Source organism: Contarinia nasturtii, unplaced genomic scaffold (assembly GCF_009176525.2).
Source record: "Contarinia nasturtii isolate CC-2019 unplaced genomic scaffold, AAFC_CNas_1.1 Cnas_scaffold_273, whole genome shotgun sequence".
NCBI lineage: Eukaryota > Metazoa > Arthropoda > Insecta > Diptera > Cecidomyiidae > Contarinia > Contarinia nasturtii.
The window spans coordinates 285-24,330 of record NW_022197628.1 but is presented as its reverse complement, the minus strand read 5'-3'; the positions used below and the strand labels follow the sequence as shown (position 1 = coordinate 24,330).

At 32.6% G+C, this 24,046-nt stretch overlaps 1 protein-coding gene across 1 annotated transcript; it reads left to right on the top strand.

Annotated features, from left to right (window-relative positions):
• Nucleotides 1–246: 246 nt before the first annotated feature.
• Nucleotides 247–22,435, top strand: LOC116337331 (metabotropic glutamate receptor 8-like; the record flags this gene model as incomplete). The annotated part of the gene is made up of 5 exons (XM_031761768.1): nt 247–428; nt 13,035–14,904; nt 15,267–15,645; nt 22,145–22,204; nt 22,269–22,435. Coding segments are annotated over exons 2-5 (833 nt in total), but the record flags the coding sequence as incomplete, so codon positions are not given.
• Nucleotides 22,436–24,046: the final 1,611 nt, after the last annotated feature.

Sequence of the window (24,046 nt, the reverse complement as noted above, 5' to 3'; positions counted from 1 at the left end):
GAGATATGAAAATGAAGCTCCAGCAGCTGTAGTGGCAGCAGCAGCAATAACAATAACAAAATCATGTCCACATACAAAGTGGAAAACTTAACACATAGATCAATGTTCTGTGCTTTGCTTCTGTTCATTCTATTGATACCGTTACAACATACTCACAATACATGCGATGAACACGTTGTGCCAGCAGCAAGGATGCTGGGTTTGCTACAGAAGGATGCTGTTTCAGTTGTACTCTTCGCTTTCAAACTGAACAGAACGAAGCGAAACCATAAGAATCGATAACATATATTTTACGAGGTTTGGTCCTGATTTACGGGACTATTTTCAATTGAGTTTATAGATCTCAGTCTCAAGGATAGAACGGTCGTCTTGAAAGATTCATTTTTAAAGCAATGATAATTCTACATGTATCTGCTGAATAATTTATCGTACGAAAATAAACACTAGCATAAATAAAATAGATGGAAAATAATTTGTTTTAACAAATAACCATTAGTGAAAATGAGTGTCAGTGATTGCTTTGATGTTTAATTTGCTATTGAATTGATTTTATAATTGCTTTAAATGCAATTAAGTTTAAAAAATGGAATTTAGAAATTCAATTTTGAAATTAGTTTTTGGTTTTGATGTGATTTATTATTTCTTTGTATCTCTATTGTTCATAGTTGATCTTCACTATTCATGTGAATAAGCAAATACAAACATACAAGGTGGTTTAGAATAAATAACTTTATAGATATGCAGTGCATATATTCAGCATGCATATCCATCTGAGATATTTCGTGTGCTATGTTACTTTCTCTCATTCATTTGTTTCTTCGAACATCTACAGTGTACGCGCATCTTAGTGTGTATCTATCTATGTATGATACAGCGTTCGTGAGTATATCAGTGTATCGTTCCGTGCCAATAAATACCATACCAGAACTATGTGACATTTAATTTGGCATATCAAATGAAATCTGTACTTTTTGTGAAATGAGTGGTGGTTTAAATTTATTTATTTATTTTTTGAATTTTGGGCAGCAAGGTGGTGCAATTTTGTGTCTAAACATTTGTAGAAGGGAAATGTACAAACGGATCATATCCTATTCTATCAGAGTTAATTGTGCAGAAATGACAGATCGTTATCCATAACCTTCAAAATGAATCCGCTGTTTAACAGAGGCCCAATGAGCGGCTATAAGCAGATTTACCAATTCATGAATGACGCAAGCGTGCTGTTGGACACGGACAGTCCGAGTTTTTCCGGGTTAGTCCGACTTTACTTCGAACTTCGGACACCATCTGTTAATATCGGAGCGAACACAGACGAACAGAGTGATGAGCTCTGACTTTCTTGCTCGAGTTTCAAAATATTTCCAGGAAAATATTTGAAGTTTATGACATTTAACATAAAGAAAAGAGACTATAATCATGATCGATTTTAAAAACTCCAAAGTTTACATCAATAATTCATCTTAAAATTCTCTAATATAGTTTTTTTCAGTCAAACATAGTCAAAGCTTGCGCATATTTTTCCATAAGATTTGTTTTTTGTTTATAAGCGCGATTGTAAGGAAATTTTTGAAACTCGGACGAACACAAATCTTAATTTTTTAGTTTCGGACGGACAAAAACGATCCCGAATCACCTTGAAAAACTTAAACTGGTTCTACAAAATTCAAAAAATAATAATAAATAAAAGCAATAAATCTAATTTGCTGAACCACATTAAAAAGAAATCATTTATTTCACAAAATGTTCACAATATTTTTCAAAAACGCATTTCATTTCAGACACATTTCAAATAATTTTAGTATATCTAGATATATTTTCTGTGTACTGTGAATATAAACTTAATATACATTTGTATATTCGGAACGTTGCAGAAATTCTCTCCTTTTTACTTTGAGTTCATGCTGATGCAATGAATCAACGTTCCGAATTTACAAATGTTTATTAAGTTTATATTCACAGTACACAGAAAATATATCTACCAACTATTTTCGTCACAAAATTGATATCAGAAATTTTGTGTTTCAAATTTTGGTTTCGTCACTCGTTCTTCACCTTGATAGAGGTTTCTTATTTGATATCAATAGTTTTGTAAGCGCTATTTTCCAAGTTAAAGATTCAAGACACATGAATTCGAATATTTTTCAAATACAATGAAAATATGGATTTTTAGGTTGTTTTTGGACCAAATTTATACAAATTATGGTTCATAATGAGGAACAGAGGTATTTTTCAGTGGTATGTGGTATGCATATTGTTTTATCTTTGACTGGAGGCTTAAATTGATGAAATTTTCAAGAGAACATAATTATGCAGTCTTTTTCGAAAAATGCCCGTTATGTGTGCGGTCAACGGTCAATTTTTGGTTTTTTGCCAATTTGGCCACCCCCACATGAAATTTTTAAGTCGCAATTGACCCACTTGAGAGCTTACTTTAAGGTCTTTCGAACGAATATGCATTTGTCCTGGTTATGTCAAGTCTAGGTCCCACAGCGACCGTATGGAATAATGGCCATTTTTGCATGACCTTTTTCATAGTTTGCCATTTATACTAACAGTTTTGTAGATTTCTTTTAATTTCATTTGTGACTAACCGCATGCACCTCTCCCGACGATAGTTCACCTTCTGGCCTGGTGGGAGGGAACATAAAATTCGGTATTTTATCGATCTTATGCGAGGAAACTATCAAACATGTAGTTATTTGTTGTTAAGATTTTATATTTCATACATCTAGACATTTTTGTGAAAATTCGAATTTTGGTACTGGTAATGTGTTTCTTGTAGCTTATTTTGACAGCTACGTACAAGTGTGTGTGTTTTGACATTTTACATTATTTGTAGCATCTGTATAAACTAAAAAACCAATGTAATGTTAATAAAACATTTTAATATTTATTTTTTAAATAATTTAAGAAATGTCATTTTGACAATTTAAATTCGTGATTTCAGAGATGAAAAAAGTGTGAAGAATTATTTTCCACTGAAATTTTCAACCAAATTCGACACAATTGCTCTGCACAAAAACAAGCCGAGATTCTGGAATCAAGATAATCATTAGCTTACCGACTAGGGGGTAGACACAATAGAGAATGAATGAATACCAATGAATTGTCATAATACCCATCTATTTTCAAATACGACAATTACTTACTTATTTGAAGATTACTTGTACTAAAAATGTGAATACCGTGATTACCAAATGTCAAATTGATATCGGTAATAAAGATTTCAAGTTTTTTCAATTTCGTTTTAACATTCACTATTTCGAAATTTATTTTAATTTTTTCTGTTTTCTTTCTGTTATTTTTATCAGAATTGTTTCTGCATTTATTAAACCAATTGAAATAATACACTTAATAGCGTTGAAAAAGTTTTTTTAATATTTGGAAGATAATATTCATATATGCACATTGTGAGACGTTGCTGAATGCATTGACATTTCGTCTAAAACTGAGAATACCAAGAATACCAAGAATACCAAGAATACCTTCAATTTCGGTGAATATCTCAAGTAATATTCCATGTGTCTACCCCCTAGCTTACCGAACTAAATGGCAGGATTTTTTAACTTGTAAATTTAGGAAAAAAATTTGATATTCATTACATTTTTAAATTAATAGTGATGTCGCTTTGACATTTTTAAATCTTAATTTCAGAGATGAATGTATATAATCTTAGGATTTAAAGAATTTGATTCCAGAATCCGAGTTTAGTTTTCAGACATCAACGTCAGTGATGTTCCTAAACATCAAATGTAGATGGTGTGTTAAAATCGCTATCGCAGACTTGACTGGACCCAAGGGGCGAAGCAGTACTACAGTGAATCTAATTTTTTTGATAGACAAAATAACAAGCAAAGTAAGCAGAGAAACTCTCCACTAACATAGGATTCATATACGAATGGCGTGTGAGTGGAGTGTGTCATGCAAAATTTTGTATACCAAAAATATTAGATTCACTGTAGATTCAATTCTTTCAATTCCATTCAATTCCACTCAATTATGTTCAATTCCAAATTAAATTCTAGTCCGTGTGTATTTTAACTCATTTACTTCAGCAAATTTTAGGTATTACAAGAAGAGTTTCATATCTATTGAAAATATCGAGAGGAGAGTATGTTTTTATTCAGACATTACTCAGCCATAAGCGCTGAATAACATACTCTCTTCTCGATATATTCAATAGATATAAAGTCGCCATATAGCAGCAAAATGACACTTGCATGTATTAAGCGTGATTTGGATGATAAAGAATGTGAATTTTTGATTCTGATTGAACCAGGCGATACAAAAAATTGACCAGAATTTGACAATTGAAGAAAAAAAAAATTTATTTTTGTCATTTTTTACGATTTCTCGTCATCGTATGAAAAACACGGAAGACCGCTGAAATGGCACGTCTTACGTCGGTACATATTTTGTATTTGCCATTTCAGCGGTCTTCCGTGTTTTTCATACAAGTCTCCTATCAGATAAATCGTGAAAAACGAAAAAAAATAATTATTATTTTTTCAATTCTCAAATGCTGGTCAATTTCTTGTATCGCCTGGTTCAATCAGAATCAAATAATTCACATTCTTTATCATCCAAATCACACTTGGCGAATATAACACGCAAGTGTCATTTTGCTGCTATATGGCGACTTTATACGAAACTCTTCTTGTAATACCTAACATTTGCTGAAGTAAATGAGTTAAAACACACGGACTAGAATTTAGTTTGGAATTGAACAGAATTCAGTGGAATTGAATGGAATTGATAGAATTGAATCTAGTACTGCTTCGCCCCTTGGGTGGACCTATTTTCAAACTTTTATATATTTTTTTGATCTATAGCCCAAGGGCTTTCCAACCATACATCACCCGGGGCCAATGGCCTTCTAGGTCTGGATTTCGTATATTACGTGTATATATAGCGAGTTCAACTTTTCAACACACTAATGTGGTTTCGTCACTCGCGCGAACTGCCGTCCGCTGTGATATGCCAAAGCAAGATTTGGCCTAAGAATTCAATCCCTTGTGGAAATATTTCGACTTCATAGTCGACTAAAAGTTGACTAATTTGGGATGAAAATGGCTGATATTTTATTTAAAGTTAACTATAAGTGACTATATACGTCTTCATGTAACTTGAGTTGAGAAAAGTCGATTGTGATCATAGTTAACTACGGTTAAATATAAGTATATGAAATTGACTTTTGTCAACTATGTTGACTATAATCACTTTTAGTTAACTCTGAAACATAGCCGACTATATTCGATTTGAATCATCTATTGGTAATTTTAACCGAATAAAAAAGATTAAAATTCACTTAATTTATAGTGAGTCAGTCATATTTTTCCACAAGGAGAATTGTAAAAAAGATGCAGGTTTTGAATTAAAACTTTTAATGGTAGAAAGACCATTTTTAATCAATGATCCACACCTTTTCTCTGTCAAACGCTGCTAATATGAATTTAATAAAGACATACAGTTTTTGGCGGTGTATTATTATTTAAAAAATGTCAGGAAATCGAGGACACCGAAAAAATACAGTGTATTACAAATTGTTTGTCAAAAACTATCAATTATCACTGTCTGACCCCGTATCACAATTATTTTACAATATCATTTGCAATAAAAATTAACCCGATCCAATACCCAGCCGCTAGCCTTTTCGACTTCACAGGAGATATCGACTGTGTCCATTTTATATTTCCAAATTCATAATACAATTTACTTAACCACCTGATTTACCGCCTATCTTGGGCGTTAAAAATCAAAACCATTGTTTTCCAGTGACAAAAATGATCTCTAAATAATAAAATTTGTCAAATTATAGGGTACATTCTAAAAATCGGTCAATGACCTACGGTCATATATTAAGTATGATATTTTGTGATTTACCGTCTAATTTTTATCATGACAACAATTTGAGTTCTGGTGGTTTAACATTCAATCAAAAATTACATGCAACAAAAATGGGATTTACTTGGGGCAATCCTCTCACATTTTTTTAAATCTTTTTCAATCGAGAAACATTTATCGATTCTACATCAATCCAAAAAGTCAATGTAATCGTATTTCGATGAAGAAAAGTTCCATAACAAAATATTCTTGTGCTTTTTTCTTATACTTATCAAGTGCGGAAAATGTTTGTATTATTTACTAAACGGAAATTTATAAGAAAATATAACAACAGGAGGACAGTCAAAAAATGTTTGCGGAGAAACGAGGCTGGTACACTAACAAATAAACATAAATAACGAAACCATAAATGAAAATATAATGAGTAGTGGAAGTTTACACAAATTATTACAATAGAAAATAATGTAATGTATTAATACATGTTATTATGGTCGCATCATCTGATTTATACAACATCAATAACCGCTTTCTGCTGAGAATAATCACATCCGTTATCAAATTAAATTAGGTTATAAAAAGCTCATCTTTTTTTGTATAAAAACTACACAAAACCATTTTTTGAATATGTTTAAACCCGTGAAACCTAGGGGTTTTATATCATTACCAGACATTCTATTGAGATATTTTCAAGCAGCGGACTCAGCTCAGGGAGGTTAAGGTATTAAATACTCTTACATTACTGGACTCGCTATAATAATCACTTCTATTCTTTCCACTCCATTTCAGCGACTGACGTTAGCTTCTGGAGCTGATTCAGCTTGCTAAAAATATCTCAATATAATCTCTGATCACAAGCGACTTACGCATATTACACCAATACTGGTGTAAACCGTACTCTTTTAACTCATTTTGAAGAGTAAACCCTTCATTTACTCCGAATATCAGAGTAACCTCACTCTAATATTTTTGTCTGTGTGTGTAATAAGTTTTGGCACTAAATTCAGACGTTCGCCATTTGAACAACAAACATCACAGCGGACGGCAGTACGCGCGAGTGACGAAACCACATTAGTGTGTTGAAAAGTCGAACTCGCTATATATACACGTAATATACGAAATCCAGACCTAGAAGGCCGTTGGCCCCGGTTGATGTATGGTTGGAAAGCCCTTGGGCTATAGATCAAGAAAAAATATAAAAGTTTGAAAATCGGTCCACCTGTCTTCAAAATTTGGTCCTTTCAAGAAAAGGGTCAAAATTCAGTTTCATGACCATAGATGGCACTAAATGAGATCATTGACCCCTGAAACATCGATATTCTTATTCTAGAGCTCAATACCTTTCCAACGATACCTCAAACGTCGAAATCGGTTAATCCGTTCGAAAAAAATTTTATTTTAGAAATTTCATATGAATTTCTTATATTTTCTTATAAAAGTAATTTGGTATATCTGTCTGTCCGCGATTTTGCGTAGTTGTTTCTGATCTTTTTGAAACTTTCTGGGATTGAAGTACACAAAAAACTTAAACTTTTTTGTTCCGGCACTTTTCGATATGGCCGCCATGTTGGCTCTGGCCGGCCTCCAAGAGTCACCTTTTGAATTTTGTCCCCACGGACACCGAGGCACATCCACTTGACACACCCCGGACATATGCATATCATATGCACGTTTTGAATATACAAATGTATATTAAGTTTATATTCACAGTACAAAGAAAATATATCTACCGACTATTTTCGTCACAAAATTGATATCAGAAATTTTGTGTTTCAAATTTTGGTTTCGTCACTCGTTCTTCACCTCGATAGAGGTTTTTTATTTGATACAATATTAAATTCTTTTTTATTGGTATAAACCTTTATTCAGGGGCTATCGAATAGCACATTTGCATTACACTCAATGGACCATTGTCTTCGATTTTTCGTCAGTATGCGTCGAACCTTCAAAATTATGCTTTGGCAGCAGGGCTGTAATTTTCACTCTGTCAGTGCACGCACACAGTAGTGTGCACACTCACATTCTATGTGCGTCGCACACAAGGCTTGTATTTTGAATGTGCACGCACACTTAGTTACAAATTTGCCAACCGCCAAAAATGTCAAACTTGTGACTAAGTGTGCGCGCACATGCAAAATACAAGCCTTGTGTGCGACGCACATAGAATGTGAGTGTGCACACTACTGTGTGCGTGCACTGACAGAGTGAAAATTACAGCCCTGTTTGGCAGACCGATTTGTCGATTTCTATCAACTTTCTCTCAAACCTTCCCACTAATTGTTGCTCGTTTCAAGTGTTTTGGACCTTTGCCTGTAACATACATCCGAAAACAGACGAGAAATAATTCTTTTTGTGAAGTTAAAAAAATTGTCCTTTTTCCATAGAAATGCTATTTTTTAAGAAGTGAGCCATTATTGTGGTTTTTCCTGCTTGCAAAGCACAATTTTGTCTTTAATCAGATAGTTCTCAACAAACTCTATCAATTCCAACAATAATTGGTTGATAATGGACCTTACGTTTCAGCACTGAATTTACGAATAATGGCTCTAAAAAACCTTCCAAAGAAGATCCTACCATACAAACACCCCTTTATCAAAGTTCGGTTTGTCGACGTCTCTAGCCTTATATAGTAGTGCCCTAACATAATCAATGCAAAAGAAAACACTTGCACTTGATTCATGGTTCGATTTCAACATGCTATTTCGTAACTTATTTTGCTGATTACTTTTGATCGTGTCTAAATCTATTGTTTTGGCTCAAATTTGGATGTGCTGTAACCATAAGAATCACCAAAAATGAATGTTTGCTTGACCAATCCGATTTTTGGCACTTGGTGACAGTTTTGAAAAGTTTGGGCATTTAAATTGAGAATACGACCGTACTTTTTGGTTTTTCTAGAATCTTTACATTCATATTAAATCCATGAAACACGCAGTGTTTGGTTAAGATATCTGAAATGTATCTAGATACTTTTGAGATAGTATCTCAATTTTCCTAAATTCATCTAGATATTTTCAAGATTTTCATCTTATCTTTTTGATAAAAGATAAGATATCTTTCGAAAAGATAAGATAAAAAAATAAGATAACGGAAATTATTTGAATAAAATTTTGAAAAATGTCAAGGCGAAAAAAAAGAATGTTAATTAATATCTGCTATAAAGAAACTTCACGCACTGTGGATATTAATCGGTCGAAGTAATCGGGCCCATGAATCGTGCATTGAGATTTTATCGAAAAACCGTAGTTTTATAGGCATTACTGTGCACTATTTATCGTTCTATCAGAGGGAATCGTTCGTTTCAGCTTTTCGACAGATATATGGCAAAAATCATACGATGCTTTGACCAAAATACTGATAACGAAGAATTCGAATATAATTTTGACGAATCGGGTCATGAAATTGATCATTTTCGCTTCAATAAACAAATTAATCATACCGACAATTGATGATTTTTTTTTTAATAAATGACCAAAATATCTTATTATTTATCTTAAAAAATAAAGATAAGATACTGAAAAAAGCCAAAAGATAAGATAAAGATAAGATGATACATGGTTCGAAGAGAGATTGATTCATCTTTAGACACATGCAGAATTTGTTTTGAACTTAGCTGTCCAAAACCATTTGAGACACTTTTTCGTAAATCCAATTTTTACGCCATCACGAATGGAAATTTTTGTGCAAATTGTATTTGACAGTAGAGTAGGAGTCCCGTTAAGTCTCCTATGCATTTGTTGACATTTTTTATTTTGTTTATGTAGCGCAATAATCGCCTGAATTTAGTGTCAAAACTTATTACGCATATGTTATGTCAACCAAATTCCAATATGGCGGCACATCAATTGAATATATTTACTATGAATATTACGAATGATTGTACGTATTTTGCGAATATTCGCAATGTTTACAGTGTTTTGATTGAGATGCCTAGCATTTTAGTTGCTCAGTTCGCTTCAAAAAAAAATTGAAAAATATAAACATAAATGTATTTTAAATTATATTTTCATTGTAATCTGAGAAAATAATTAATTACACTGTTTTTTTAAGCATATACAATAGTCATTTGTAAGTGTTTCATAAATATTTTTACTGCTATTGATATATCAATAAAAAAAAATTACGCATCTCTTCGCTCGGCCGCTGTGTATGCTGGACAAAACAATGGTGTCATTGTGTGGAAGTAGAAACAAAAAATAATAAACAATTTAACCCACTCCCCGCTATGGTCCCTATCTAATTTTACCAAATGGAACCATTCATATATTTCACAAAAAACGTGTTATGTCGTGATTTTATTCTGATTAGAGATATATCTTAATTTTCGTCACGAAGCATTTACAATAAAACAAAATTGTAGAAAAGCGGTTCGCGCAAATTTAAAGCGAATGGGTCACGCGGTTTAGACAAGCGACTTTTTGACATTTTTGTGATTACCAGCGCACTCTATTTCACATGACCAACGCCAGCGCCACCAAGTGGTAAATGTTTATGATGACAACCAATAACATCAAACACGTACACATTTCACATGTCAAATTAAATGTTGTTTATTTTTTGTTGCTCGCATTTATTTTTCTATTTTAATAAATTTTCAAATCGAGAAAAGAATAAAAAGAAAAATACAAACATTTACAACTTTGTGCAGTAGACGTCAATTTATGATTCATCACTTTAAGCTCAAAAATAATGGTGTGTTGCTGATTGAAAGTCTAGGGATTCTGGAATCAATGGCATTTGTGTAAAATAAATGCATCATCTTCATACTTTGTGAGTTCATGCACTCTAAATTTTTTCTCCAATTTTTGAACTGATTTAACGATTGAACTCTTCTTGAAATAGGAGCGAGAATGTGAAAAGGGGCGTGAAATAGAAAGAGAACGTGAGAGAGAGCGGGAACGTGAAGTTTTGCAGACATCAGCAGACATGAATAACGAGAAAAATTTCCTTTGCTGTTATTGTGGTGTTTTCATTAAAAAAAATTCAGCAAATCTGATTAGGCATGAAAAATTACATCGAAAAAAGGTTTCAAAGATCACTTGTTTGGCCGAAAATTGTCAAGTTACGTTTGCAAATAAGACTAATTATTACAAACATTGTGCCAACAAACATCCTGAGTTCAAAGTGCCCGATACTTTAATTTATTGTAAAGAGATTCCAAAAGCTAAGAAAGTAAAAAATAATTTTTCCAAGTCAAATAATCGTAGTGGCACCGATATTAATCTCGAAGTTAGCATAAACATAGACATTGAAAAATTGATTTATCATCGATTGTCATCTGATCCATATTTTGGACTGTTGGAATATTCACATTCGTTTTAATTTTTCAAAATACCTCATAATTGCACATAATTGTATATTATAAAATTCTACAAATCTACCAACTATTCAATTGTATACAACCGTATAAAATATTTTCATCAATTTTTAGACATTTAAAATTTAAATTGATTTATTGACTTGTGATTATTGAAAACAAATTGTATTTGAAAATACACGAAACCAAATTGTATAAAAAATGTCATTTAAAAAAAATGTGAAGTTCATTTTTTTAATTTTATTTTATACTTTAAATGGTCGCAACTTTAAATACAAATGGTCGCAGCAAACAACACCATTATTTTGAGCTTGCAATATTATTTGGAATCTTATTTAACTTAAAAAACAAAATGCAAAAATAATTCAGGATGCATTTCGTTTTTTTATTTTGCGCAAGTGCAATTCGACAGATGGCGCCACGTTCGAGAATTAGACTCACTTCGTATTAAGACATTTTATTTTATTTAGAGTTTTGACGTTTTATTCTTATTTCAGAAAAAAATCTGAAACGCAATACCACGTGTAGTCAAAACTCTAAACGACGTTCACACAATAAAAAAAATGTCGGAATACGAAGTGAATCGAATTCTTGAACGCGAATTACGTGGTGACAAGGTAAGAAAAAATATAAAAGTATCGGGCACTTTGAACTCAGGATGTTTGTTGGCAAAATGTTTGTAATAATTAGTCTTATTTGCAAACGTAACTTGACAATTTTCGGCCAAACAAGTGATCTTTGAAACCTTTTTTCGATGTAATTTTTCATGCCTAATCAGATTTGCTGAATTTTTTTTAATGAAAACACCACAATAACAGCAAAGGAAATTTTTCTCGTTATTCATGTCTGCTGATGTCTGCAAAACTTCACGTTCCCGCTCTCTCTCACGTTCTCTTTCTATTTCACGCCCCTTTTCACATTCTCGCTCCTATTTCAAGAAGAGTTCAATCGTTAAATCAGTTCAAAAATTGGAGAAAAAATTTAGAGTGCATGAACTCACAAAGTATGAAGATGATGCATTTATTTTACACAAATGCCATTGATTCCAGAATCCCTAGACTTTCAATCAGCAACACACCATTATTTTTGAGCTTAAAGTGATGAATCATAAATTGACGTCTACTGCACAAAGTTGTAAATGTTTGTATTTTTCTTTTTATTCTTTTCTCGATTTGAAAATTTATTAAAATAGAAAAATAAATGCGAGCAACAAAAAATAAACAACATTTAATTTGACATGTGAAATGTGTACGTGTTTGATGTTATTGGTTGTCATCATAAACATTTACCACTTGGTGGCGCTGGCGTTGGTCATGTGAAATAGAGTGCGCTGGTAATCACAAAAATGTCAAAAAGTCGCTTGTCTAAACCGGGTGGAATGGGTTAAATAATTTCAAATAGCACCATTGATAACAATGGTCCAGCAGCGTCCGGTGCGTTAAATAGGCGCTATTTTCTTATTGGTATATATTCTGAACACAAATAATAAAACATGTTTTGTTAATTATTTATTAATAAATAATCAATCCACACAGTAAGAAAATATCAGCCGACGCTATACGCAAAACCGACTGGTACGTGCGCTCATACGTTTTTACATCTTTTACATCTAGTGACCATACGATTTTTCGACTGATTCGTTACTCTTTGTGCGTATCTTCGCACAGTCGAAAAGTCGTATGGTAATAGATGTAAAAGATGTAAGAACGTATCAGCGCACGTAGCAGTCGGTTTTGCGTATAGCGTCGGCTGATATTTTCTAACTGTGCATATCTATTTTGAAAGTTAGTGATCGATTAAAATCGATTGAAGTAGGCCAAAGATTAAAAATGTTTAAAAAAGTATTGATTGGATATTTTTTTCGTTTTTTTTTTAGATTTCATAAAAATTAGATCAAAACCGTACCTGAAATGAAGTGGACGAATGAATTTACATAAATAATATAATTGATAATGAGATGTGAACATCAATAAAATAAATCCAAACAAATAATCATCTAATTACCGAAAGATGAACGTTTAAATTAAACAAATGATATGCTTTAATAGTATAATACACAACATGATGCTAAGTAATAAATGACTTTTTCTGCAAAAAAAACTCGAAATATTAGAAAGCAATTACACTGGATGAAGACAACGCTATAGAGTAATTCGTACTTTATAAATCATCATCGAAAATATCGTACAAAAAATATAAAAAACTTCAATTTCAGATTCAAATGAAATTTTGTTCTATAAAAAAAGGACACCAAAGCATTACAACACAAACATTTAAAAATTATTTAAAAATATTTTTTTAAGAGACAAAAAACTCAATTTACACATGGATACAATGTGTGTCATACAAACAAAAATAAAACGTTGGTACTAGTAATGTGCCAACATGAAATAAAACAACGACTAAGAAGGAATTTTAAGGCTAAAAAGTTAGAGTCAATATAAAATTAAGGAATAAATAATTAAATCGAATCATATTGTGTATGATGAATGAAATTGACAGTAGAATGAATATTAGTGCTATAGTAAATAAAAAACACTGAAACAGTGACAAAACTGAAAAAAGTGTAGTAATTCGCCCACTGATAAAAAAGTACCTTGTTTCATTCAGCTCAATTTAAACGAAGTGTAACAAAGGCACAAAAAAAAATATTTGAAAAGGAAATCGAATAAAAATAACAAATAAATAAATATACTTGTGTTAAACAATGAAATGGATAGTCTTGGGTTGAAAGTATGCGAGTGAGAGTACAAAAAAACACGACAATAAAATAAACGGAATCATGCGGGAATCGGTAATCAATCATTGTATTCGAATGAGAAATATTGATGTAACTGGTCCAGTCTAGAGAGGAATATATATAGTCCTTCTCTAGTTAGCTCACAACTCAAGCAATATAAACACAACACTTGTCTGTATATATACTAACAGAGACTTATAGAAAAACTCAACCGCAAGCGTATAGCAATAAACAAAAGAGGAGCAAAAACCATAACAACGACAATAAAGCACACCAAAGATCTTTTTCGAGAAAGTCGAATATGGAAAAAATCTAAAATTAAAAAAATAGCCAACAATACAAATCGCACAAATATGTTCGAATACCAACAATGAAAATCAACAAGAAACACCCAAAAATAAATATGAATTAAACTTCGGAAGTGTACTAAATGATCTGAAAGTGAAGTAGAAATACATCATCGACAAAAAATAGTAATAAAGATATAAATTATAAATATAACGGTAAAAATAAAGCGATTTTGTGGAACAAAAGAGTGAAAAGCGCTTGCCAACCAGTGCCAGTGTCAAAGACGGCGGAGACGAAGATCCAAAATATTAAAAGAAATAGTGAAACCAATCGAAAGAGAGAAACAGAAAACGAGTGAGAGTGTGAAATAGAATAGCACGAAGGAAGAAGCATGCAATATTGCTTCTGTATAGAAGCTGGAAAACGTTGAACCTAGATTGAAAGCGCAAAGAGTGAATAAAAGCACATAATAAAGTACAAGTCTATACAAAATGTTGCTTATGATCATAATCCACACTCTTGCACGTATGTCCTGCTGTCGTGCATGGCTTTTGTACATAGTTGTACTGCTCATGTTCAACAGAACTGAAATGGTGAAATATGCCTCACCGCCGTCCTCCTCATCCATTTCAATAAATAACAATAGTTTTCGAAATGACTCTCGGCTGCTTGTAACGCACTTCGAGCGAACGGCACCTGTCAACACAATGCCGTACATGTATGTATCTTGTAATCGTTATGATTTGTTTTGTAGATAACTTAATTTGATGACAATTCAATGACGCCAGCCAAATCGAAAATGGAAATATTTAACACATATAAAAAAACTCTAAAGATCCAAACGACATTTCGACAATTTTACTAATTGTCAGTTTACTTGCAACGATTTTCCGAGCTGACTTATCCATAGATTATTCGTACTCTCTTTGGTTTTGATCATTATTTCTTCGAAATACATTTTTTTCACGTAATGGCAACAGATGATATTTAAGATGTTTATTTAAAATATATATTTAATATTAATATTATGTAGTTATAACTATCATTACTTTATTGTGGCGTTTTTTGTACGATTCTTAGGAACAGTCTAGGCACTAATCGTGGTGGTGGACGAACAACTATTCTGAGCCATTCTCGAAACGGATTGCCATCAAGATCAAATAAATGGTCAAGTGACTTTGGCCGATTAATTCGAACAGGCGGTGACATAATATTGGGTGGCATATTTCCAATGCACGAGCATAATATCAATAATCCCGAATATCCATGCGGAATGGTTAAGGAGGAAAAAGGTATACAACGGCTTGAAGCCATGATGTATGCATTAGACAAAATTAACAAGAACGACAATGATCTATTGCCGAACGTAACGCTCGGGTCGTTAATCATTGACTCGTGTAGCAGCGATACCTATGCACTCGAGCAATCGATGGAATTCGTACGTTATTATATGAATCAGGTAATAGACATTTTCCGTTTTCCGCTCTTTTTCCACTTTTCTTTTTCAATTGCACCAATATTTTTATAGGTAAGGAAGTGTGCAATAAGGAGAAAACTACTACTATATAATAGCTTAATATAATTTAGGCAATCAACACAACGCTATATAATTTTAATGTTGTTAAAACAGCAAAAATGATGGCATGAAAGCTGTTATGTAACTTGGTGCCACCCCACTTAGGCTAAAGACTAATAAATCTCTGAAATGTCCCCGAAATATTGTTCAAATTGAAAAAGTTCAATAAGTTGCATGACAGCTGAGAGTTTCAAGTTGATAGCTGATATCTTGCTTGAGTTGTGCGGGTTACAAACAGTGCATATACTGAGCATAGATAAATATCCGGAAAATTCTGCGCGTATCGATATTTGACGCAGCAGTCCATGTATTATTGGTCTTTCTAAACGAAGTGTGTGTAAGACTCGAATTGACGTATGTATGTTAAATACAATTAGTTTGAAGGGTTTATTACAATGCCCATTGGATTATTGGATTAGAATGGTGAGTGTAATAGGCCCACTTTTCAGCGATGTCCATAGTTTTTCGTTGCTCAGTTTTCTTAACCTATTGTAAGACGCCCGATTTGCTCTACCATACTCCATATGGCGCTGGATTCCTCTTCCTGGCGTAACTTGAGGTCGGCTTTGGGTGGGGGCTAATTTTTTTTTCATCAAAAACCCTAGCAAATGGAAAGAATTTTTCCATCAAAAAAAAATTCTATCCAAAAGTCCATTCTATCTATTGTAACTTCCATTTCATTTGTGAAAAATTGAAGGGCATAAGATGTTTTCAATTTTCAAACTTCCCTAGGGGGTTCCGACTTATACGAATGTTGCATTTGCGAGCGAATGTTTCATACATATTTTGCGAATGGAAGCAAATGATCACTCATACAAACTATACACAGGAATGTTTATGTCAAAGCACGGCAGTGACAAGAAACGACCGAAGCGCTCGCATCGGTTGCCAGATGAACTATAGCAACCCTATTGGTTGCTGGTACAAATTTTTGCCATTATTGAGCACAAATTTGTGCCATTATTCAATGCTGCGTTGCCCAACTGTCACTACTGCCATGCTTTGGTTTATGTGCAAATCACGACAATATGTCACATCTCGCAAATAGTATGCGGCATTCGCGAATGGTTTCGAATGAAATATACGAATTTTCATAAATGTTGATGCGAGTGAATATACTTTATTTCGTATATTTTACGTATGAATAGGAAAAGTTTATATTTTGTGAATAAACTGCCATTCACGAATAGTAGAAAGCCCCTAGAAACTTCTCAAACGTATTGAGAAGCTATGGCGAGTGAAGCGAGCCAATTTTTTAAAGATTATTTGGGAGAAAATAACATAGATCGTTGTGATGAAGATACCTGAAGACAAAGTTCGAAAAATAAACTTGAATAATTTCGATCTACTGACCCGGGCTGGTGCAGCCTGGGATAGTGGCTGAGTGTTCATTCGATCTACTGACCCGGGCTGGTGGACCGTGTGGGTGACCGTTAGAATATCGTAGGTGGTCGTAAGATTATTATTGAAAAGATGTGGTTTTTAACGGTGATCAGATGTTTACCATAGTATATCACTGATTCATACCTTTTTCCCACCAACAAATGTATAAAAAATTGTAAAAACTCAAATGATTCAGCCAGTTTTGGCGGTGAATAAAGATTATTATTATTATTATTATAAGCCAAGTAAACGTGGAACGATTAAAAATGAACAGCCAAAATCGTAATTTATTGAATCGTTATATTCATTTACGGTCAAAATATGACGAGCGCAACGAGCATTTAAATTGTGTTATCAGAACAAACCTTGCATGAAAAAAGTCAATGTTCCATATTACCTTATTAACAAAATATAGTTTCGATATGCGAGCAAACAATACGTTGTTTTTATTCCAGAGCGTTCAAATGTCTTATTCTGAATCCCTACGTTCAGTTGGAATTTCGATAAAATCGTTCAAAGCTAGGGATATTAACTGGTACGTACAATAAACGGTATACTGCCAAAAAATCGAATGTTACAAAAAATATTTTCCGTTGTGTAAGATGATTTTACTATGGACTTCCAAACCACCTCGGTAGATATGTCACTGTTGCTTTTATATTTTGAGTTTACTTTTATTCTTAATACCTGTGTTGATTATTTTTTTATTACTTTTATTCTTAATACCTAATGTTTATTGATGTTTGGGGGCCAACACGATATACATAATAAATTGATGATACTATTCATTTGATGATTAATTAGTTTGTGTGCTTGTTTTGTCCCATTTTCTGTATGCAAAAATACGATATCAGCTACGGTGAGTGAGTAAGTTTTGTCTTCAAATAAAAAAATCTATTTTCAGTTTTTCTTGTTTTAATCGTCCTTTGTTTTTTTATATATAAATTTACATAATAAATTTAATCAAGCGTTATTACTATATTCTTCTTCACAGAGAATTATATTCACAAACAATGACTAGTAAATATCTGAAGAAAGTGCTAGTCAAGAACGCGTAGAATTTATATTTTATAAACCGTAGTGCTGATGTATTTTGCCACCCTTACATTTTGGAACAAAAAAATGTAACATACAATTGATTAATTGTGTAAATAAATAGGAATATAAGAACTTCCTCATGCTCGCTATAACCTATAGAAATCTCAATGAAAAAGTTGGCAATTAAATTCTAACTCTCAATTCCATAGGTACTAAAAAAATGTAGGAGAGTATGTTTTTCTGAATTGTAGTACGATATTACGATAGTATTTTTTTCATGGTAAAGATGGTTAATATTTAGATTTAGTTTATCGTGAAAGAGAGCGAGTTCATTTAAATTTTACAAAAGGAGAGTATGTGATTTGTCTTCTCACCTATGCTTTTGAATGTCGACGATATTTTTCACATATCTTGCAAAACGATTTTTTATCGTATTTTTGTTATTTGTATTCTACCCATATGAAAAATTAACGCTATGCGCGTCAAATCGACGTTATTCGACGCTATTCCATGTGTATATAGAATTGTACATTATCTTTCACAGTGCTGTGCATGCGTCGTCTACTGTGATTGAGTTGCAATTCAAATCAATACACAAAACATAACAGGCAACTAAGCATAGCGCGCACATAAACGGAGTTCGTTGTTGCTGTGTATTGGTGTATATGTGGCCGCATGCTTGCGTTCGCACAGCACTGTAAAACATAATGTACAATTCTATATACACATGGAAGAGCGTCAAATAACGTCGATTTGACGCGCATAGCGTTGAAGTTTCATATGGGTAGCGAACGTTTAAATGACAAATAACTCTCAAGAAGAATATAAATCAACAAACTGAATATTAAAAACCCAGTAGCGTCCATAAAGCATGATGAATTGTTCCTATTCTTAGTTTTATGAAAAAAATATTCAAGAGATAAAGTTTCAGTCTTTAGCCGAACGGCTTAATGTGAAATGAAGAACCGTAATACACTAGTATCCAAAGGAGGATGGGACTTTGTGAGTCAGTCACTTCTATATTGGTAGCACTTCACATATAAACAAATGGAAATAATGTCAGTGATACCAACATAAAAATGAAAAAGTCCCATCCTCCTTTTCGGTTCTTTATTGTCTACTCCATACATTGGCTCACTCATACTTATGCAATTATGTACACAGACATGGCATAGTTTGTATTTTTGGTAGTGGCGCTGTTTACATTTCCACGAAGCCTGATCATGCCCGTAGCTAACAACACCTCTAATGCGTATTCCGAGTACTAATTCACGTTTGTGACAATATGGCCGTCACGGTTTGGCAAAATCATAATGAATCGATTAAACTGCGTCAAACTGTTAAAATAAAACAGTAGAAATAAATAGATTTAAATTTTTTACATTTTTGAAAATCAAAAATCTTTTGTTTTTTAATTTTGTGAGATTTTCTGTTCACAATATTCAAAAATATTAAATTAATAAAAATGAATTGGCTGACATAACCTCACTTTTGTGTCACAATCGTGATAAACCGATTAAATAATTATTAAAACAGTGAAAATGAAAATATTTTAATTTTTTACATTTTTTAAAATAAAAATTCTTTGTTTTGTTTTGTAGTTTCCGGTAGTTTCGTGAGATTTACTGCACAATATTCAAAAATATTAAATTAATAAAAAATGAAGTGGTTGACATAACCTCACTTTCGTTTTAATAATTATTTGATCTGTTTATCACGATTGTGACACAAAAGTGAGGTTATGTCAACCAATTCATTTTTATTAATTTAATATTTTTGAATATTGTGCAGTAAATCTCACAAAATTAAAAAAACAAAATATTTTTTATTTTCAAAAATGTGAAAAAATAAAATTTATTTATTTCTACTGTTTTATTTTAACAGTTTAACGCAGTTTAATCGATTCATTATGATTTTGCCAAACCGTGACGGCCATATTGTCACAAACGTCAATTAGTACTCGGAATACGCATTAGAGGTGTTGTTAGTTACAAGTTTTATATAGGAAATCCTATACCATGCTCCGCATTTCCACTACTTTTGCTTATTTTACCAATTATCTTATATATTGCAGGTGTTTATCGGCCTTCTGGAAAGTATTCATAAATATATTATATTGAAAAAACGATGCCCAGATCTATGATTTAACAAAATCATCATCAGTACTACTTTATTTGCAATTCGCCTGAAAGTCATTTTTACTTTCTTCGGCCCAACGGCTGGCGTAGACTAGCACTAAACACACCACATACTCACATTCATATACCATTTGATAAGTAATTTCATAAGAAATCTAAAGCAAATTGGAATGACAAGTTGTAACGATTAATAAAATGAGGTACGTTTTACATTGAGCAACAGGGAAATCAGAATCATCACAATTTCTTCAATTGCGCATAATAAATAAAATAGGTTGCTACAATAAAAAGACCACAATTTCTAATGGATATGCCTTTGTACCAGGATAATATTGATTTCAGAGTATACTTCAATACCACCTTTTTATATTAAAAGGGGAGAACATTTTGTACCTGGTCTTTGTATAAACGTTTCGCTTTAAAAAAAATCATATGTCTCACTCTGCAAAGCAACTACTCATTCCGATTACAATGGCAAATGCTAGCTGATACACAGAATTTATATATAAGATCAAGCAAACCAAGTATCATACCTTGATAAATGAACTAAAATTATGTACAAAATTATTTCGCTACGAATTTCCATTTTGACTGAATGCGCATCCGTGTTGAAAGTAAATGACAAATAATCTGAATCTCCTGATTTCGAGTTTGAAAAATGATATTAAGACCAATTTGCATGAAAATTTCACGAGCTCCTTGATTCATGATATCTTCAACCCAGTAGTGTGCGAGGAAATTTTTTCAGGGGGGGAAGGATCCAAATAACTCCCCCCTGGAGAATGGATTTGGGAAATTATCCCTTTAGAAATTGAGAAAAATTGATTTTCGCCAAAAAAGTGAAGAGCAAAAAAAACGGAAAAGTTCACCAGGCTGAAAATGTTCCCTTTACAATTTAGAATTTTTTTGAAATTAACATCCTCCCCTTTTGAACGCGACCGTCAGAAGTTATAAACGCTACTGGTAAAAAAGGTATTGTGTTTGGATAAAGGAAGGAGTTGAAGCTTAAATTTTACGGTGTATTATGAATGTAGCGATTTACGTTATAATAACAGAGCTGAAGTACAAATCATGAATTTCCCACAACGATAGACATCACACCGTATAACATTTCTGCTATACAGTAAAGATGAAAATCGACGTATTTTCCCCTGAAACTGTTTCATCACACAAGAGAAAAACCCAACAAATTATTTTAGGATCCCTATTAAAAAATGAATTTGTAAGGTTTCCTTATAAAATCGCAATATTTTAACAGGAATCCTAATAAATTGGCGCGTCCAAACGTCAAAGCCAACTTCACTGTGTTGAAACAAAACATTTTTATTATTTAAAGGTTTCCTGATAAAATGTTCCAATATTATAAGGAAACCTTACAAATTAATATTTTAATAGGAATCCTAAAATAATTTGTCAGGCTTATTTTTTGTGTGATTCTATTTGTTTTCATGGTTTTTCGTCTATGTTCATCAAATCGAAATGTGATTATATTTTACACACGTAAACTATTAAAAAACGATTTTCTTTATTTTCTTTTCGGTACTAATCGGTACTACATATTTAAATGATGATCGCTGTCACTATCACTGTTACTGTATTGCTAATTTCACGTTTTTATCGTTGCTGCATTTGGATATGATGCTGACTTTCTTCATGGGATCATTCTGTCTTGAAAAATATTATGGATTGAATTTAATGAACCTTTGTGCGAAATCAATTTTGTTTATTGAATTTATACACGACGATTTACATTGCTATTGCTGTTGTTGCTGCCATTACTTTTGCTGCTATCGAACTGATATTACTGTTGATGGATAATATAGGATATGTCTGAGTACAAGTGTGAAAATGGCAAACCACCAATTTTCATACCACATAAACCGGTATTCAGATTAATGTTTGTGGATCAGCTTCCATGTTTTTGTATCGTTTTTGCTAATTTTACAGGTTTCTGGTGTTATTGGGGCTTCATTCAGCGTAGTTTCAATAATGGTGGCAAATATTCTACGATTATTTCGGGTAAGTATGCTTTTATTAACATATTATTTTATTGTTAACCATTCATATGAAACCCGAGCTGTCAATACCAATAGCGCCACAACAATTACTCACCAGTAAACCTTTCAATGTTAGACTCCGATTTTCGATTTTTTGGATTTAATGGATAGGTAGTCAATTTCCGGTCGATGTCAACTTTTGAAAAATCATATATACTACTAAAATGTACAAATTATGTACAATTATGTACAACAATTATTATGATTATGTACCAACAAATTTTTTTCAGAATTTGGATTTTTAAAAATTGAAAATATCAAAACCCGGAAAATGTTTACCCGAAATTCGTACAACACCAAAGTATACGTCATTAAAATGTACAAAATATGTACAATTCAAATCAACCATCAGATTTGAGAAAGTTTCATCGGGTCACAATCTGGAGACAAAAGTTCAAAAATCAAAAAAGTTCAATTTACGGATTTTTTTTTCAACTTTCGTACACCTCCAAAGTATACGTCGTTAAAATGTACAAAATATGTACAATTCAAATCTGTAACTAGATTTGCAAAATTTCAATCGAGTACTCAAATTTCACCCACCCCAATTTTTATAGCAGTTTTTGAATTCGCCGCGAATGGCCAACTTTTTAATTATTTATATTATTATAACAAAGTATATTGTAGAAAAATGTACAAAATATGTACAATTCAAATCTGTAATTAGATTTGCAGAATTTCAATCGGGTACTCAAATTTCACCCATCCCAATTTTTATAGTAGTTTTCGAATTGGCCGCGAATGGCCAACTTTTTAATTATTCATATTATTATAACAAAGTATATTGTAGAAAATTGTACAAAATATGTACAATTCAAATCTGATTTTGTACAATCGATATTGATTATGTACAAGTCAGAATTCATTTTGTACAATCGATATTGATTATGTACAAGTCAGAATTCATTTTGTACACTCGATATTGATTATGTACAAGTCAGCATTCATTTTGTACACTCGATATTGATTATGTACAAGTCAGTACTTTTTTCGAAGTTTGGACCCGTGCCGCCCGAACTAGGTCTCCCGGGGGGTCAAAGCAGTGTGCCAGTGCATAGTACATGGATAGACGCGACTTTAATGGGAAGAAACATATTGGCCCATTTGACCTTTGAAAGGCCAAAATCATAGGACAAGTATAGTTGTCAGATATTGAATGGCGCTGTATCTATCCTACAAACAGCGAACTAACGAAAATGTGTGGTGGTTCATATCTTATTTAATATACAATAGTGGAAAATTATCCAATGCACAAACCATTTCTTCTAGTTCCTCTTACATTAGTGTAGGAGGATTCTTCTAAAGTTCAGAGAATGACGTTTGCATATAAATACATGTAAAAGACACTTTTAGGCTCGTCCTATGGTCAAAATCAGGTTGAAAAGTAAAAAAATCGATTTTTTTCACTTTTCGACCCGATTTAAGGATCCAAGGGTTGGGCGGAGGGTCATAAAGTGTAGGGCGTCCTAAGGGTAATCCAAAAATGGGGTCAATTTTGGGTTTGGATCGGTTTTTGACCCCATTTGGGCGATTTCAATTTTTTTCGAAAATTCGGACCCGTGCCTCCCGAATTGGGTCTCCCAATATGTCAGTGGGGGGGGGTCAAAGCAATATGTCAGTGGATAGTACATGGATAGACGTAACTTTCGTGGGAAGAAACATATTGGC